Source organism: Mus pahari, chromosome 1 (assembly GCF_900095145.1).
Source record: "Mus pahari chromosome 1, PAHARI_EIJ_v1.1, whole genome shotgun sequence".
Taxonomy (NCBI): Eukaryota; Metazoa; Chordata; class Mammalia; order Rodentia; family Muridae; genus Mus; species Mus pahari.
The window spans coordinates 37898325-37916718 of record NC_034590.1 but is presented as its reverse complement, the minus strand read 5'-3'; the positions used below and the strand labels follow the sequence as shown (position 1 = coordinate 37916718).

General features: G+C 47.2%; 1 protein-coding gene across 2 annotated transcripts in view; it reads right to left on the bottom strand.

Annotated features, from left to right (window-relative positions):
• Window positions 1–18394, bottom strand: part of Pcsk6 (proprotein convertase subtilisin/kexin type 6) — a 183435-nt gene that overhangs the window by 17948 nt on the left and 147093 nt on the right. The window contains exons 14-16 of one of the 2 annotated variants that reach the window (XM_021191532.1): window positions 7035–7214; window positions 6837–6875; window positions 937–1039 (exon numbers count right to left, since the gene is read on the bottom strand). In XM_021191532.1, the coding sequence (XP_021047191.1) occupies window positions 937–1039; window positions 6837–6875; window positions 7035–7214 (322 nt within the window). The remainder of the gene's footprint in view (window positions 1–936; window positions 1040–6836; window positions 6876–7034; window positions 7215–18394) is intronic. The other variant, XM_021191541.1, reaches the window with a different exon arrangement.

Genomic DNA, 18394 nt, shown 5'->3' with positions numbered 1-18394 from the left:
AAAAAAAAAAAAAAAAAAAAGGGAACCTTCAAGCCTATTAGGGAGTTGTATAAGGGTCTGAGGTTTGCATACTCCTCACGGAAGGGACAGTCTGAGCTGGGAGAATTGGCCATAGGCTAGGTGCCTGTGGTGGTTTGAAAATGTTTGGCTTATGGGAAGTAAGACACTTAGGAGTGTGGCCTTGTTGGAGGAGGTGTGATACTGTGGGAGTGGGCTTTGAGACCTTCCTCCTGGCTGCCTGCAGAAGAGACAGTCTCTTCTGGTTGCTTTCAGATCAAGATGCACAACTCTCAGGTCCTTCTCCAGCACCAAGCCTGCCTGGATGCTGTCATGTTTCCTGCCATGATGACGATGGACTGAACCTCTGGATCTGTAAGCCAGCCCCAATTAAATGGTGTCTCTTGTAAGAGTTGTCTTGGTCATAGTGCCTCTTCACAGCAATGGAAACCCTAACTAAGATGGTGCCCCAGGTCAGGTCTGTCAGAGCCCTCCTTCAGGGAACAGGAAGTTTCACAGACTTTTTAGGGAGTTGCCAGGGAATCCCACAGCCAGCTGTCTAAGAGCCTAGTCACCCTGCTGGTCCTCTGAGGCCTACAGAAGAGGGTTCTTGAATCACATATGCCCACAATCCTCTGTGAGCAGGCATGTGTACCAGTATGATCCAGTATGATCCAGTATGACCCAGTATGATCCAGTATGGATGTAGAATGATTTCTAAGCATGGCCAGCAAAGCGTGCAATTTCTCACCCTTTCATAATGAACTTGTATTACTCGTGTGATTAAAACCGAGATACTAAACTTTTTTTTTTTTTTAATGCAAAGCTGTTAACTTTGACGCATTCTCTTTTTGAGGGTTATATAGATCAATGTGGCCACCTTATCACTACAACACAGGGCTCTAGGGTCTGCAGACAGCAGCTCCAGCCACTTGTTACCTGTTCGTCTTGGAGTTCCCCAGGCTGAAGTGGACACAGTTCAAGCACTGGTCTGCATTGGGACCATCACAGCCTTTGTCACCACACTCGGGATGGCACACACCTTAAAGACACAAGCACTTCTTTTCATCCAGAGAGATGCTTTCTCCATCCAATCCAGCCCCATGGGTCCCCTTTGCTGGGTTACCACAACCCCCAGGTCTGGGGAACTTCCTTCAAGAGTGGAGTAGAGACCTACTCACGGGACGTGGTCCCCAGCTGGGGCCCGAGTCTATCTGTCCTGACCCTTTAGGGAGGAAAGGCATGAGAGCAAGTGATATTTAGTCATTGGTGAGAGATGAAGGCCAGTAAGGAGATGGGAACGGAGGTCCTAGTATGAGGCAGTAGAGCCATCATGATGGGACCAGTCACCTTGATTATACACTGTGAAAAACAAAGCAATGCAGATGGTGTTCAAGTCGTGACAGTGCAGCATAGATAATGCCAGAAGACAGTGGAGGAGGAGTTTATTTCCACACCTGGTGTGCCCAGGTTACACAGAATGAAAGGAGACAGGGACAGTTGGGAACATGGCACTGGTTGATGCTCATGGAGACTATGGGCTGAGCTCTTTCCTGCCGCCTTTGCCCCTGGCTTCCTTTACTCTGGCTGCCAGCAGTAAGCTACCATGTCTTCCCTCACGTCTCCTCAGGTGACTTCAATTCTAACGGTGGGTTCCATGTTGTTGGAAAAGCCATCTAGAAGTGCAGGGAACTCTACAAAATCCAGAAAACTGTCACCTTTTCAGTCCTTCCCCAGGGCCCTGCAGGGATGAGCCGCCTCAGCTGCAGCGGACATGGCCGCAGGTTCTGCTTCTCAGTGCTGAAGCCAGCCTGAGGTGACTCTGTCGGTGCCACCGTTTGCTATGCATGCAGAGGCAAAGCATCCCTGGAGGTTGGAGGGGATGCAGGGAGGGGCTGGAGGGGGCACTGGAAAGGCTTCTGAGAGGTTAGAACGGAAAAGCCTTCTGCTAAGCTTGTGTTGGCAGAAGATGGGGATTGAGTCCAGAAGAGAAGTGGAGCTGACATGCTGGCCACCACATTTCATGCAGAACATGAACACAAAAGCCCCAATTCTCCCAGCCCACAGTGGGCTTTCCTGAGGAGCACAAAGGCCTCTTTATCCCTGTCCCCTGTCTGTGGGCCCGCCTGGTGTTAGAGTTTCCTTCCCTACCTAAGGTTTATCTTTGTTGATATCTCCCAGTTTGCACTGTGGATCTCCACTTGCCTCCGTTCCCACTGTGAACCCCTGCAGAGCTGAGGTCTCCCCCAGGAGGTTCTAGATGACCTTTCCAAGTGGCTGCCGGCCTATTCTGTTCTAGGTAGACATGACTGTCACTTCGAAAATTCAGCACCCGAGCCACACCCTCACCCTGTCTTCCAAGGCTTTATTATTTTGGAGCTTCTTGTTGGCCTCACCCCAGAGTGAGCCATGGGGAAACGTCAACTCCTCATTCCATGGCACTACTGTTGGCCACCTCCCCCCCCCCCCCCCCCCCCCCCCCCCCCCCCCCCCCCCCCCCCCCCCCCCCCCGCACACAAGGCATGGCGGCATTCTGCTGTGGCCCTGTGATCAGTCACTTAAGGGCTTGTCTTGTGCCTTCTGCAGAACCTTCTCTGTACTGTACAACCCACCAGGAGGCAGTAGGTAATAGTGCAACCAGCCTGGAGGAAAGGAAGCCACTTTAAAGAGGTGTGTCTCTCAGTCTGACTGTGAGGCCATTGAGATGACAGACTCCAGAGAAACGAGCCATCCCCTGGAATCTCATGCTGTTCCCACATCATCAGCTAAAGGGGGAGCTTGTCCCCACAGAGAGGTTTAGAACTTGTCAGACCTTACGGTATAGGACGGCAACCCAGACAATGGTATGTGGAACCACAACTTGTCCCGGGACTGCTTAGATGTGTGCCCTCGATCTACACTTTAATCTCACTTCAAGACTGTGAACATGGACTTGGAGTGGGCTGTGGGGTCAGAGGATGTCCATTCCCCTTTTTTCTAACGCAGCCACAGTGGATAAATCTCCTTTTCCTGATTTTTAATATTCATTTGATTGTTTTAATTGTCTTCTTAAGGATGGGTGGCCAAACTCAGCGTTTTAGAGTACAGACAATACCCCCTAAGTTCAGTAGCAATTACCTCTACCTTAGAACGATTAAGCATACTGGGGGGGACAGGAACATGAGCCCTATTTCCTCAGACAGACAGAATGGGGTTAAACAGAATGGATTCTAGCTTGTTCCATGCAAGTACCTAGGATGCATCTGTGTGGAGCGGATATGGGGTGAGTATCTGCTGGTGGCTGAAATGTGGCCGTCTAGACGGAGGAAGGGTGGAGCGGGGGCAGATGTCTTCACCATCTGTAGGCAAATGTCCTAGCAAGTCCCTAAACAGAGATGGCCTTCAGCAGGGCCCAGACTGGGCCTTCCCCAGAACTGGTCAACAGGCTGCTGATGTCACTTGTCACCTCTGCCTGCCCCTGCCTCTCAGGCCTTCCCGCAGTGGGAAGTTTCACCAGGCATCTCTGGAAGAGGTGGCTGAGTCCACATGACAGCCAGGGCAGCAGAATTCTGATGGAGCACCAAGGCCATGGGCAGCAGCCAGCCCTCAGTTGGAGGCTGGGATATGACGCTGTCCAGCCAAGAGCAGCTATCAGATTCGTACACCGACCAATCAACCAGCATGGGGCTTTCTGGGTGGTTTTAAAAGCCAAATATCAAACTTCATCTCACCCATGAAACACGCTGAACCAGATCCACCTGGCTAGCTAGCCAGCTATCTTACCCCAACCACCCCTTCCCTCCCCAGAATGCTGGTGTCCAGCTGTAACTCATTCTCTCTGTGAGCATCTGTTTTTGTCACAATCTGTAATTATGTCTGCTTTGCATCTCTCCTCAATTAGCTGAAAGTGACTCCGAGCCCTGGCTTCCGGAGTCAGTGTGCTGTGCCGCACAAGGAGCAGAGGACCCAGCAAAAGGAGTGTCTGAATGTTCTGAACAGCTTGGCTAACTTCAGATCACAACCCCATGGGGTTAACCAACACTGACTAATTTGAAAAGCCAATTTCCTGTCCTTTGTGGGACAAGACCTGGGTTGAATAAAAGAAGCCATCCTCTCTGCTCCCCCCATCGCTTCTCTCTCTCTCTCTCTCTCTCTCTCTCCTCCTTTCTTTCCAAGGCTAGGGATTGACTCTAGGGCTGCACAAATGCCATGTAAGTGCTTTACCACTGAGCAATATTGCCTGCACATATGTTTTTTGAGACAGAAATTCTGCAAGTTGACCAGGCTGGCTTTGAACTCACTCTGCAGCCCTGGTAAGCCTTAAGCTTACCTCAGAACGACTCCCCACCCCAGGTTCCTGAGGTTATTAGCATGTACCATGAGGCTCATTCATTTTCCTTGCTCAATGGCTGTTTCCTTTCCCAACCCAGGTTCCCCTTCATTCTCCCTCACACGCTTGTAAGAAATCCACCCTATATCCTGCCTTCATCCTTTCTGGGCCCAGGTCTACTAGCTGCCTAGGTACACCCTACCTGGAATGTTTCATTTACCTGCTATGAGTGTAGACTTAAGAGCACCCCAGATCTGCTGGACCTGGTCTCTCAGGTGGAGCCAGTCAAAGGTCTGCTCTTCAATCAAGTATCCTGATGTGTCTGGTGGTGGTTGTGGGGTCTGCCTCCACTGTCACCACCAGATGGCTCTGTCACAGTAGGCTGGCCCTCACTCCAAGCTGTTCATTCCTAGTATCCTCCTCATATCTTCCCCGTGCTTCATCTGCCTGCTGAGGCTGCTATCTTCACTTCTGGCAGACCTTCTGGTTCTCAGTCCTCTTGTTCTCTGGTCCTCCACACTACTTGCTGATGTCATTGCTCATATTTCCCTTCACCTCAGACTCCAGTGCAACTTTAGTCTACCACTTACCTTACCTAGACACTAGAGTCTTCCTGCCAGGGTCCTGGTCTAGTTTGGAGTTGGCCTTAAGTGTTAATGAGTTGGAATCTGGTCCTCAGCGGGACTGTGCTGAGGTTGTGGAATCCCCTACTGTGATGACTAGCTTTGATTGTCCAATGACAGGCTTGGGGGCTGTTTAGGAGATAACTTCCTACACCTCTGTGCTTCCAGAGAGGACTGGACCAGTGATGCCTCTGACCTAGCCAAGGTTCAGCCACTGATGGATTCAAAATGTTAGCAGATTTGGGGAGGTAAAACATGTCCATCATATTTAACCCCATTACTCAAAGCCATGGGGCTAAGCAAACATGCACTGGAGCCTCTAAGTCCATGAGCCAAAATAAATTGTTTCTCTCTTTAACTATTTCTCTTAGGTGTTTGTCCCAGTGATGAAAACCCCAGGGGCACATAGTGGAAGGTAGTTAGAACCCTTTGGGTGTCACCCTTGGAAGGGGTGAATGCTAACTTATGGCACTTATAGTTCCAGCGAGGGCGGGTTGTTCTAAAGAATGGCTTTGCCACCCACTTGGCCCTGATACATCATCCATAGTTTTCCCTAGTCTCTACTCTTTGTGAAGCAGCCAAAAGTATTTCCTCGGAGATGGACAGGTATGCTGCATTTCTAGCCCCCCAAATTGGGAGTTAAATAAACCCTTTCTCCTGTATAAGCACTCAGCAACTACCCTTTTGTCCATAAGGTCCAGGTGAAGCCAATGAGGGCTGTGGCATCACCACAAATGTAGTTTACCAATGACCAGCTTTCCATGTTCTGAAAGCCACAGCCTGTGCCCCGTGACTCTAAAGAGGCTTGCTGTTCGTCATTCCTCCTGCTTGGCCACTCATACCATGGCACTCTCTGTCACTCTGGCCTGCCTCTGTAACTGGGTCTCCCATCCAGCTTCTCCCTAGACTTCAGGGAGCTTTCCCAAGAGCCAGAAACACATCTTATTCCCATGGAAACCTCTTTCTTTATCCAGGCCGTGCTGGGTAGGGACCATGTACTCTGAGAGCAGAACAACATAAGGGTGAGATCCCAGGGTGCATGGCTGAAGTCAGTAGCAGGTTTGAGGGGGGAAAAAAAAATCAGCTCTTTATTAATAATTACTGAATCTTGCCATGGTTTATAAATCACAAGAGAAAACAGCAGATTAGCCCATACATAATTCAATGTTTCGTTTTAAAGGAATGGAAGAAAAATTTAAAATGGAATCGACCAGGGTTTACGCTTGATTTGTATTGGTGGAAGTTTCCATCTAGTTATCCATAGTTTGAGATATCACCCATCATTTGTCAAGTAGCTAAGGGCATTCAGCTAAGAAAAATATGCCCAACCAGAAACAACCAGTGCCATATAATTGCTGTGAGATGACCCAGAGGAAAATGAGCTTCAAGTGCAAATAACATCTGGGCTCTGCCTAGAGACTGGAGCTGTCCAGAGACATGCTTGGGTCCCCATGGCTCCTACCTTGCGAATGAGCCACTGGTCTAGAGAATGAGGCCACCATGCCAGTGGGATAGCTGCAGAAGCCTGCGCACCAAGGGCCTTTACACGCTGTGAGCTTTTGAAGACGTTTTTTGCACAGCATTAGTCTGTATGGATTCAACTCTTGACAACCTCTTCTGGGTACCAGGAGAGTGATCCTGGAGAGTGGTCACTTCTCCATCTCCTTTTTGGAAACAAGCTCATGGAACCCAAGCTTCTTTCTCATTTCTGGCTGCTCAAAATGGATGGACTTGAGAGAGTCCAGATATTGAGTCTTGTGATGAGGGATTTTGAAGAAAAGGGAGCGGCCCTGGAGCTAAGCTAATTAACCCAGGGCAAGCCCCAGTTCTGGTTGGGCATATTGGAAGGAGCCCAGTGGCCCAGCCTGAAAGGTCAGAGAGTACTTACTGGTTTGAAGTATACTTACTGGTCTGTAAAGTATTAGGAGAGCCTGGGATGGAAGGAGCTGTGTGAGTGCAAATTACTGTCATTATTACAACTTCCAGGCAAGGTAAGACTTACAAATCAAAACCCCGCCTTTTGCCTGAAAGGACCCCATCTTTGAGAGCTACAGTGGAAAGTGAAGTTGGCAGGCTACCCATCTCCTCCCATCCAGGCTTATTACCTGTGTACTCTTCCTCGTCTTCTGGAGTCTCTGCCTGGGGTGGTGGTCCAGCAGCCTTGGGAGGCTCCTGCTCCGGGACTGAGAGCTCCAGCATCCGTGAGCGAGACTGATGGGAGCTGAAGGTGCGGTACGGGTGCTCTGCAGTGCCATATAAAATGAGGCTCCATTCTTTCAACTTTCCTGGAAGGCACCGAAACCATCGTTACCCCCGAAGCTCGGGATACATTTGCAGACTGCCAAGCCTGTACAGCAGCCTCCGTCACTCATAAGAGAGTCATCACACCATTTCTCGCCCTCCCGTTGACCCGATGTGATGGCTACTCTTGGTTGTCGACTTGATTACACCTGGAGTGAACTAAAACCCACGTGGCTGGGTACACCTGTGAGGGATCTTTTCTAGATGAAATCATTTTAAATGTTCCTACCACTTCCAACCAACCTATTTTTTTTTTTTTATCTTGATCTTTTGAGGTAATAAAATACACCTTTAATCCAAATCTTTTGAGCTGGGAAGATCCACCTTTAATCTGGGCCACATTTTCTGCTGGCAGCCTGTATAAAGGATATGAAGGAAGGAAGCGTGCTCGCTCTTTGTGGCAAGTCCATTCCATCACTAGCATTAGAGCCTACTTCTTCAGGATTCTGGCATATACAGAAGACCATCTGAGACATTCAGCCTTGTGGACTGAACATCTACTGGATTCTTGGACCTTCCATTGTTGGACTAGGTGAATCACAGCCTATAAACCATTTTTAATAAATCATATATATATATATATATATATATATGGGATATGAATAAATATATGAGATATGTTTATCCCATATATACACACTCATTCTATAAGTTTGATTTCTCTAGAGACCCTTGACTAATACAGATTTTGGTATCAGAAATGGTCCTAGAGCAACAGAAGTATAAGGATTAATTTAAGTATCTGAAATAGGTTTTCAAATTTGCTAATATCTACAGCTACTGAAGCCTCTCCAGCTATCAAAACCTCTCCTAGAAGTTCAGAGAGTACTGGAAGCCCATGGTGTGAACTAGTTTGCAAACTTAGAGGCAAATACATCTGATTAATTGGACTTTGAAAGATCTAGACTTAAAACGGGTCTTCTCACTCCAAATGATATCATAACAACAACAACAACAAACAACCTCTCATACGTTTGCCCAGCCACATGGGTTTGAGTTCATTCCAGATATTTCATATCTCCTTATGTCATGATTAATTTCCAAATGAAACAAAAACCATGTCGAGGTTGCACCTGACATGATAGAATGATCCCTTGTATAACCACAAATGCATCAGGCATTTTTGAATAGGTGGCAATGCTTATAGTATCTCAAACTTAAATATGATAACCGTGGGTAGTCTCTAAAATGATAATATATTATATGATAAATTGAGGAAAGAAAACACAAATATCTGTACAAATACATTCTTTATAAAATATGGCAAACACTCATATCAGCTCTATTCCTTGTTTCTGCAACTGGTCACGTAGCCTCAGCTGGTATGGATGGGTACCCGCCTCTATTACCTGTTCTGTATTCCCTCCATCCTGGCAAGCACCTCAGTAGGGCTTGGCTCTTGTCCTAGAGGAGTGGCCCATACCTTCATTCCTCAAGGCTCTTTGCCCTTTGGCCTCCTGTCTTAGGTTGTTGCAGCTTCCCATTGACTTTAGTCACAGGACATGGTAGCACCAAGAGATGTCCTAAAGTAGTAGTTCTCAACCTGTGGGTTCAGGTCCCAACCCTTTCACAGGGATTGCCTAAGACCACTGGAAAACACAGACTTTTACATTATGATTCATAGCAGTATTAAAATTACAGTAAAGTAATGAAGTAGCAAAAAAAAAAAAATAATTTTCTGGTTGGGAGTCTCCATAAAACAAGAACTGTATTAAAGGGTTTCAAAATTAGGAAGGTTGAGAACCACTGCAAAGGATCTCAGACACTCCAGAGATAATCTTTCTTTCGTCTATTGTGGAGTAACAATTCAGTTTCCTCTTAGTAACCTGAATCCATCACCCCATCCTAACACCGTTATTCTTTTCTTAGTCTGTTGGTTTAAGGGCATTGGAAACCCAAAGTGGCCAGGGGGATGTCTAAGCTTCCAGTACAATGGAATGTCTGCTGTGTCTCCTGGCAGGAGCACTCCCTACTCTGGAGCCAAAACTTTTAGGCCAGCAGAACCTAGAGTTATGGGGACAGGAAGGAAAAATTTTCCTCGTGGGTCAGTAAGGGTGATGGTAAGTAGAACCATTTTCTTTCTATACCTTGATTCCTGGACCTGTAAGTCCATGATGGTGGTTTTGGCAGAAGTATTATATGCAGAAAAGGCAAAGCCATAACCAGAATTAGTATCTGTCCCAGAAAGAACAAAGTGTTATCCTTTCCACAGAGAAAGCGGTCCAATGTAGTTAACTTGCTACTAGGTCACCAACTAGTCACCCTGGGGAATGACTTGTCACCCTGGTGCCATATCTGGGGCTCAGTGTTGCTGTCTGCCATTGGCAGATCTGATACTCAGCAGCAGCTGTAGCTAGGTCAGCCTTGGTGAGCGGCAGTCCATGTTACTGAGCTCTTGCATACCCTCCATCTCGGCCACCACTTTGTTCATGGGTCCACTGAACAATGACAGGGATGGCTGGAGAAAGACTCTGATTGTGTCATCCATCTACTTGATTCCTGAACTCCTCTTTTGCGTTAGTCACCTTTTTGATGAGCATTTATATGGGGGCACAAGTATCTCTATACATCCTTTGCCCATTTGGAGGGATCTAGCCACACACTTCTTCCCCAGACATCTCGCTCAACAATCTTCTAATCATGCTCATTCCAAGTCCACAACCATCCAGCTGATTGATTTGCTATAGCCCATGAAATCAGTAAATAATCTCATATCATGCCCCTTCCAAACAAAGTGTACGGCCATGTGTACTGTCCAATGCTCTGCCCACTGTGAAGATTTCCCATTGCTTATGTCTTTCAGAGTTGTTCCAGAAAGGCATTGTAATGATGCAGCTATCCACTTCTGATTGGTGCCTGCATCATGTGCAAAGCCATCAGCAAACCCAGCCCTAGTCTTCCCTTCCTTAGTCAACTGATCATAGGCTATAGGCGCATGCTTGGCAGCAGACGGCATTGGAATGGGAGTAGAAACCACTGATATTCAGGCATCTATTTTCATGTAATTTGCTTGTGCCCTCCATACATACTCAGGACCAATCAATCACATATATACCATTTCCATTTGATAACAGATTGCTGCTGTGCCCACCCTAATTAAACTTAGTGGGTCCAATAACACCCAGCTCATGATGGGCAGCTCAGATCGAATGGTAAAACTTGATGGTTCGTTATCAAGCATTCAGTTAGGCCCAATAGCAAGCCAAGACCTGTCTCTCAAATGGAGAATAGTAATCTGCAGATGATGGTAGAGTCTTGCTCCAAAATCCCAAAGGTCTTTCTCTTCTGTGATCTACCTATAAGGGCCTGTCAAAGCCTTCAAACATTATCTCTTCCTGCCACTAATACCTCAAGTACCATGGAGTCTGCTGGACCATATGGTCTAAGTGGTAGAGCAGCCTACACAGTAGCCAGGACTTGTTGAAGAGCCTTATCCTGTAACAGGCCCCACAAAAAGCTAGCAGCTTTCTGAGTCACTTGGTATATGGGCTGGAGTACCAAAGTGAGGAATATGCTGTCTCCAGAATCCAAGTAGGTCAACTAAACGTTGTGCTTCTTTCTTGGTGGGAAGGGCCAGGTGCAATAACTTATCCTTCACCTTAGTAGGAACATCTCTGCATGCCCCATACCACTTAACTCCTAAGAATTTCACTAAGGTAGAAAGCCCTTGAATTTAGGTTGGATTTATTTTCCATCTACCGAAGTGCATGTGTGTTATCGAGGAGTCCAAAGTGGTTGCTACTTCCTGCTCACTTGGTCCAACTAGTATAAAGTCATCAGTATAGTGAACCAATGTGGAAGAGACAGACGATCAAGATCCCTTTGGACTAAGTTATGACACACGGCTGGGGAGTTAACTTACTCTAAAGATATACTGCTGGCCTTGACAACAGAAAGCAGATTGCTTCTGGTAGTCTTTCTGAACAAGTACCAAGAAAAAGGCATTTGCTAGATCAATAACTGCATGGCATGTACCAGGAGATGTGTTCATTTGCTCAAGTAAGGACATCACATCTGGTACAGCAGCTGAATCAGAGTCACTACTTGATTGAGGTTTTGATAGTCAGTTGTCATTCTCCATGATCCACCTGTCTTCTGCACTGGCCAGATAGGCAAGTTAAAGGGAGATATGGGGACCACCACCCCTGTAACTTTCAAGTCCTTGATGGTGGCAATAATTTCTGTAATTCATCCAGGGATGCTATACTTGTTTTAATTCACTATTTTCCCAGGCAGAGGCAACTCTAAAGGCTTCCATTTAGCCTTTCCAACTATAATAGCCCTCACTCCACAGGTCAGGGAACCCATTTGAGAGTTCTGACAACGCCTAATTATATTTATCCCAATTATACATTCTGGGACTAGGGAATTTGGGGGACCCACTGGACCTACTATGAATCAGACTTCAGTCAAAACTCCATGAATTACTTACCTGGCCCCTATAAGCCCTTTCTTTAGCTGGAGGACCCCAATGTTTCTTGGGATCTCCCTGACTCAGTGTTAATTCAGAACCAGTATCCAATAGACCCTGGAAAATCTGATTCTTTCCTTTCCTGTGTATCCTTTTAAAAGGCCTTAGGTCCCTTTGGGGAAGGACTAGAGAAAAGCTAACGGTAAAACTCTTGGGTATTTTATCAAGGTCCATAGGGGAAACTGGTTGTTCCTTTATTCAAGGTGTTCTAGGTCTGCAAACTAGCTCAAGTCTGGAACTTGGTTCACAGGCCAAGATTCCCCTTTGCCATTATCCAATGTAGCTTTTCTTTCATTTGTTGGAGAATTTTTCCACTGATACAGATCAAACAAAAATTCAGTAGGCTTATTTGTCTCATTCCTGGAAATGCCATGATTAGCCAATATCATAGGCCCATACAAGTCATGCCATCCTAACAATCACTTTGCCTGTGCTGGCCATTGTGGGTCAGGCCATCATGGCCATTGCTTTGTCTAATAACTAGGGTCACTTTGTCTTTGGCTAGTCAGTGCCATCCACCAGGCCCTGGTGTCTCAGGACCCAATTAAACCCATTGCATTTAATTCATTCAACTGAGCAGCAGCGTCTCAAACCCTAAGGTTTGACACAAGGAAAAGGTCAAGAACAAAGTTCTTCAAATGTGCTGATGCCCCTTTTGCAGCTTATAGGATTAGTGAAGGGCATGTCTTCCGGGCTTTTCCATTGTGGGGGATTAGGTTTTATACAGTGTACCCACTCTAACATTGCAATTTCCCTGAGCTTTGAAATCCCTTCATCAACACTAAGCCAAGAGATCTCCAACTCTTTCAGTGGGCCACCTTTTGATAAATGTCTCAGCTAACCATTCAAACAAAATTTTGACACCTTTTCAATTGCCCTTCCATATTCAGCCTAGAACCTCTGCTCAGTAGGCCCATATCAATAAACTCAGCCTGATCCAGGTTTTTGTATCTTCCACCATTATCCCACACCCTTAAAATCCATTCCCACACATAGTCCCCAGACTTCTGCTTGAATGAATTAGCAAACTCATGAAGCTCTTTAGTAGTGGAGCACACCTCCTCAAGGACTACACTTTCCACCTCCCCCTCTAGGAGCCTTGAGTCTGGTTGTAGGTCTAGTGGCAGCTATTGGTAGGGACTGGGGGACATCAATAATGTCTTATCTGGCATCTGTTTCAGGGAAAGTCATTGTTGGTTTAGCAGACGATGAAGGATTGATTGCCTCAGTCAAAGGTGGCACAGGCAATATTTCAGGGGCTGGAGGTGGAAGTATATCTTCTACTGAGGGTGGAGAGACCATTTCTTCAGGTGAGATAAGCCCTTTGGAGTCTCATGGTCCAAAGTTCTCAGCTTCTCCTGGGTCCTCCCATCCATCTCCATCCCAAGTCACATGTTTTCATTCTTTATCAATCAATGTGCCCTTGCTTTAACGAAGAAACCCTCCAAGGCTGGGACTTGATTTTTTTGCTATAATTTAGCTAACCTTATAAATGAGGGCCTTGATTTAATTTTCCACAACTCGAGCTCCGTAGCTGCTGGAGAGAAGATTCTCTTCCAGAGCACACTTAGAAACCTTAAGACTGTGACCCTCTGGAGCCAGTGCATTTTATCACTGAATTCATTATTGCCCTTCATCGTATTCTGAGATGTTAGAAGCTAATTTTATCAGGGAGCTCATTCTTTCCGTTTTTCAGTTGATCCAGAGATGATAGGAGCAGACAATCAGCAGCATCATTTTTCTTATTTTTGCACACTGTCAAAAGTGGTCTATACCTAGCCACCAAATCTGTAGGACTCTCACAATTGTTGAGTGAGCCTACTTCTTTGGGATGCCAGCACATACTAAAGAGCAGCTGAGACATCCAGCCTCGTGGATCGAACAACTCCTGGATTCTTAGACCTTCTGTTAGTAGAAAGCCATTGTTGGGCTAGCTAGACCCCCAGCCCCCTAAGCCATTCTACTAAATCCCCTTCTCTATATCTGTAGATCCACCCTATCAGTTCTGTTCCTCTGGAGACCCCTGACTAACACACTAGGTGAGCCTATAGCCTGGGCCACATCTTCTAGCTAAAAGTGAGGGTTCCTCTCTCCCTGAGCTGCCTGCATTCCCCGAGCCTGCTGGAGGGAGGTTGGCTGATCTGCACTCTGATTTGGACCTAGAGGTGCCTTCGGCTCCCTTGACCCACTTCACTACAGCTGCCTCTTAAGATGCTCTGCTCTCACAATCTGGGCCTCTGGGGCAGACGAGGTATGAGACCTAGCAAGGAGCCTTGTCTGTTGGCTTCCCATGGGACACTAGGTTGCACTCAAGGACCATGCTATTTGGATCCTCTACTCTAAAGCATAAAGGAATCTGGTCTCAGGCTTGTCCGTAGCCAGCTCAGTTAATGGTTTGGGAGTGGGAGGTGAGAGAGGTCCTGGGGACAAACGCCTGCTGAAGCTGGGGAAGGAAACTATGTTTGACAAACAGGGAGGTAAGTGGCGAGACTGGGCTCCATCAGAGAGGCATGGAGCAGATGTGGGGAAGCCAGAGCAGGATGGCAGGGCACCCAGCCTATGATGGCCGTGGTGGGGACCCTGCTCCACCTTCCACCTCCAAGTGGAAACAGCAGCCATGTAGCTAGGTGTGCTAAGTGTGACAAGAAGTGGAATGCTTACCCTGAGATTCCTGGGCATCTCCTATGGGTGTGCACATGCATTCCTGCTGCTGGGCATGGAAGTCGGGGCCCCGCCTGCACTAAGCAAGCAGTCTAGCACTGAGCCATCACCACGCCATCATGGTGGACGCCTGCTATCATGAAAACACACTGCAAGCCAGGTAACAAACATCTGTGGGCTGGCTCACCCCTGTAGGGCTTCTTTCCCAAACAGCATCCCTAAGAACAACCATGTTTAGGAGAACCAAGCCCTGTTCAGGAGGGGCAGTGCTGTGCTCATCCTTTGGGATATATACAGTTTGACTGCCACCCCCTCCCCCACCCATTCTGATATCTCTTTGCTACAAAGGCAAGCAAGCATCTATCTGTCCCTAGAAACCTGTACAGAGATTGCTTTGCAATGGGAACAGCTCAATCAGGACAACTTTAGCTTTTGCTCCAGTGGACATCTCTCAGGCTCGCTAAATCTCCGCACAGAGGACTCATGTGCACCAATGTGCCTCACACGCTCCTGACCTCCTTGCTTCTAGAAGAGCAGTAGGCAGAGTATTGGTAGCCAGGGCTGGTCTACAACTCACCATGCCATGGTGTGGTAATCTGTTACCTGGGTGACTCGTTTGTAACTATGTTTTTGTTTTGGTTAGTCCTAAGGCTACAGCTCCCAAATTGCCTGTTACCCTTTAAATATGTCTCCTCCAAAGTTCAAATTTGTAAACATAATCCCCGAATTCATAATGATAACATCTGGAGGTGCATTTGGGGAAACGACTAGGAGTAGATTATCTAATGAGGGTCAGGCCCCATTAGGAGATGCGTAAGGAGAAGCAAGTGAGCACGAGCAGAGCCAGCACACTAGCTCTGACTCACCGTGGGGTACCCCCTACCCCCTTCCACATTTTGATGCAGCAAAATGGTTTCACCAGATGCTGGTAACACACTCTTGGATTCCCCAGATTCTAGAACCATGAACCAAGTACACCGCTAATCGCTAATCACTGTACATGACTAAGCCTCAAGTATTTCATTATCGCCAAAGAAGACAGAATTAGGCCTTGCCCCATGCCAGACCCTGCATTACCTGTGGCTGGCTTGGCCAGGGAAGCATTAGAGGAGGTATACAGGCAGGGTCCCTGCGCTTGAAGAAGCAGACCTTTTCCTAGTACACGGACTTCCCAAGGGTCTGGCTCCTTTAGACACACGGTGGCTCAGACCGTTCACACGTTTCACAGGGGCACACTCGATTGTGACACTGAGTGTCTCACACAGCTGCCAAAAGCTCAGCCGTGGCAATGACTCTATCCACCCCAAACTCCTTAGGGTCAAATTAAAGCTATATTTCAAACCGCAAAGGAGTCTGGGCTCTTTAACTACTGCGTGATGAACGGTGATTACAGAGGGACCGTGGTTACTGAAGGACAGAGCCCAAGGGCTCCGTAAACTATAATTTAGCCAAGAGTTATTTCAGTCCTATAGGATATCTCCAGAAACACCCACAAAAAGCCAACTCACCAAAATTAGAGTCTTATTTTGGGAGACAGTTTCGGGAGGACGAAGAGAAGAAGCTGTTCTGTCCCCAGGATCAATAGCGGAGGAGGAGACAGAGAAAAGCCCTCCCAGGCACCACCCTGCCGGAGGGGGTAGAAGCGAGGCCGCCACTCAGGGATGGAAGGAAGACTTCATCTTTATTATAGGCCCTTGGATTGATTTCCTTAAAACCATAAACACCCACCATATTTCCTGCATATGGCTCTTGCCACGCCCCTACCACACCACACCACACCACACCACACCACACCCTCTCCCACCCCCAGCTTTGGGCAAGGCCTCTCAGTGAACTCAGAGCCCACCGACTTGGCTAGACCAACTGGCTAGCAAGTTCCAGGCACCTGCCCGCCGCTGCCGTCTCAGACGCACCTGCAGCACCTGGCTGTTGGGTGGGTGCGGCAGACCCACACACGGGTCCTTGTGCTTCCGCAGGAAGAAATTTTCTGACTGAGTCGTCTCTTCAGCACCTCCCACATATTTTACCACAATTCAAGCACACATGAACACAGATACTGCCACACTCCCGCTATTAACACCCCTTGTGGTGTCCGCTGTACCTTGCTATTTTCACTAGCTGTACACCATGGGGTCATTCATTCCCTTGCTGCCTTGCGGAGAGGGACTGTTATTTACTTACATGGTTCCCCCCCCCCATGGGTGGGCACTTAGGTTGCTTCCCACTGGTAAAACTGCACACAGTGCTGCGACCTTTGTGACCTATGATGCAACTTGCATCTTCTAAGGAGGGAAGCGCAGAGGCAGACCCAGTATACATCCTGGCTCTACTTTCTACAAGCTAGGTAACATTTAGGAGCGTTGCTTCACCTCTGTTCTTTAGCTTCTGCACCTACAGAGGACTGAAAATAATACCACAGTCCCAGTCGGCAGAGGGGAACTGCCACCACCGGACTTGACAAGTGAAATCAGATGAAATATCTTTTTCTTTGTTTTCTTCTCGAGACAGGGTTTCTCTGTGTAGCCCTGGCTGTCCTGGAACTCACTCTGTAACCCAGGCTGACCTTGAACTCACAGAGATCTGCCAGCCTCTCAGGGATTAAAGTGCTGGGATTAAAGGCGTGTACCATCACACCCCGCTGAATATGTCATTTTGTATTTTGTTTTAAGGTAGGCTCTCAGTGGATCTATTTATGATTTCTGCATGCTGGGATTCCAGGTGCACCCCTCCATGCTCAGCTCCCTTCATGCCTTCCTAAGTGTACATGCAGGCTAGACTCTTGGAAGCGAGGTCCAGTATTAAAAGGAGCGCATCCCCTCACAGTCTTGAGACTGTCGGTGTAAAAACCCTAAGCGGTTAGCCTTGCATTATGCTACTGTGAGAAGCTGCGCACGCAGCTTTGCAAGTGATTTAGAGCCAAACACTTTTCCGATTTGGTAAAAATTGCGAGCACATTACAAGCTCAGAAATTTACCTGAACCCGTTTGCTCAAAACAAATGGTGGGTCTTCAATGATGCGTCAAAGCACATCATGGAAGCTGCGTCGGCAGGGAGCCAGGGGGAACTAGGAGTGTTTTGCTCACATCTGCTTTGTAGTTTTGTTCCTTAAATCTGCGAGATATTTATGAGTACCACGGAGGGCCCAGGCAATAGGCTAAGAAATCATGGAGCTGAGAAGTAGGAACACAGAAAATGAGTGTTCAGGAAGTAGGGCCACAGGAACCCAGCACATGCTCCCAACAGCATGGTATGAGCTCCACAAGCTGTCCTGAGGGTACATGTCAATCTTGAATGTGTTTTTCCCCCTCTCTTGCACTTTGAAGCTGTTTTCAGTTTCCTGCCTTTAGAAGATACGAAGACAACTAACTGTTCTAGGGACTGGGTAGGTGGACGGCCCACTGGCTAAGAGGGCTTACAGAGGAGCCAAGTTGGCTTCCGGGCACCGTGTCATGAGACTCACACCTGCCTGTATCCAGAGGAGCTGATGGCCAGTTCTGGCTTCCACAGTACCTGTATGCATGTGCACAAGCCTACACACATATACACATAAAACAAATGATTCTTAAATAAGGACGTGTGGCAAAAAGTATAGGATTTAAAACATGAAAGGAATTTGAAGATGACTCTTTCTTTTAAAAGTTATTTTCTGCTACTTATGGAAGACAGGTTATTAAATATTGAAGTACATAAAAGGGAAAATATAAGTCATTTGTAACCGCTCTGTCTTCTCAGGTTACACTCTAGGCATGTGTATCTCTACGCATGGTCATTTCTAGCCTGTGTGTCGTATTTAACTACATATATTCAGGAGTTATTCAGTTACTAGTTCACTGTTTGCAGGAAAGTGCTGTTCTTACACAGGTATCAGCTTCAACATTTGGCGTTTGTCAAATAATTGATGTTCAACATATATTTTCAGAATGAATAAATTAATAGCTAACAGCCGGGCGTGGTGGCGCACGCCTTTAATCCCAGCACTGGGAGGCAGAGGCAGGTGGATTTCTGAGTTCGAGGCCAGCCTGGTCTACAAAG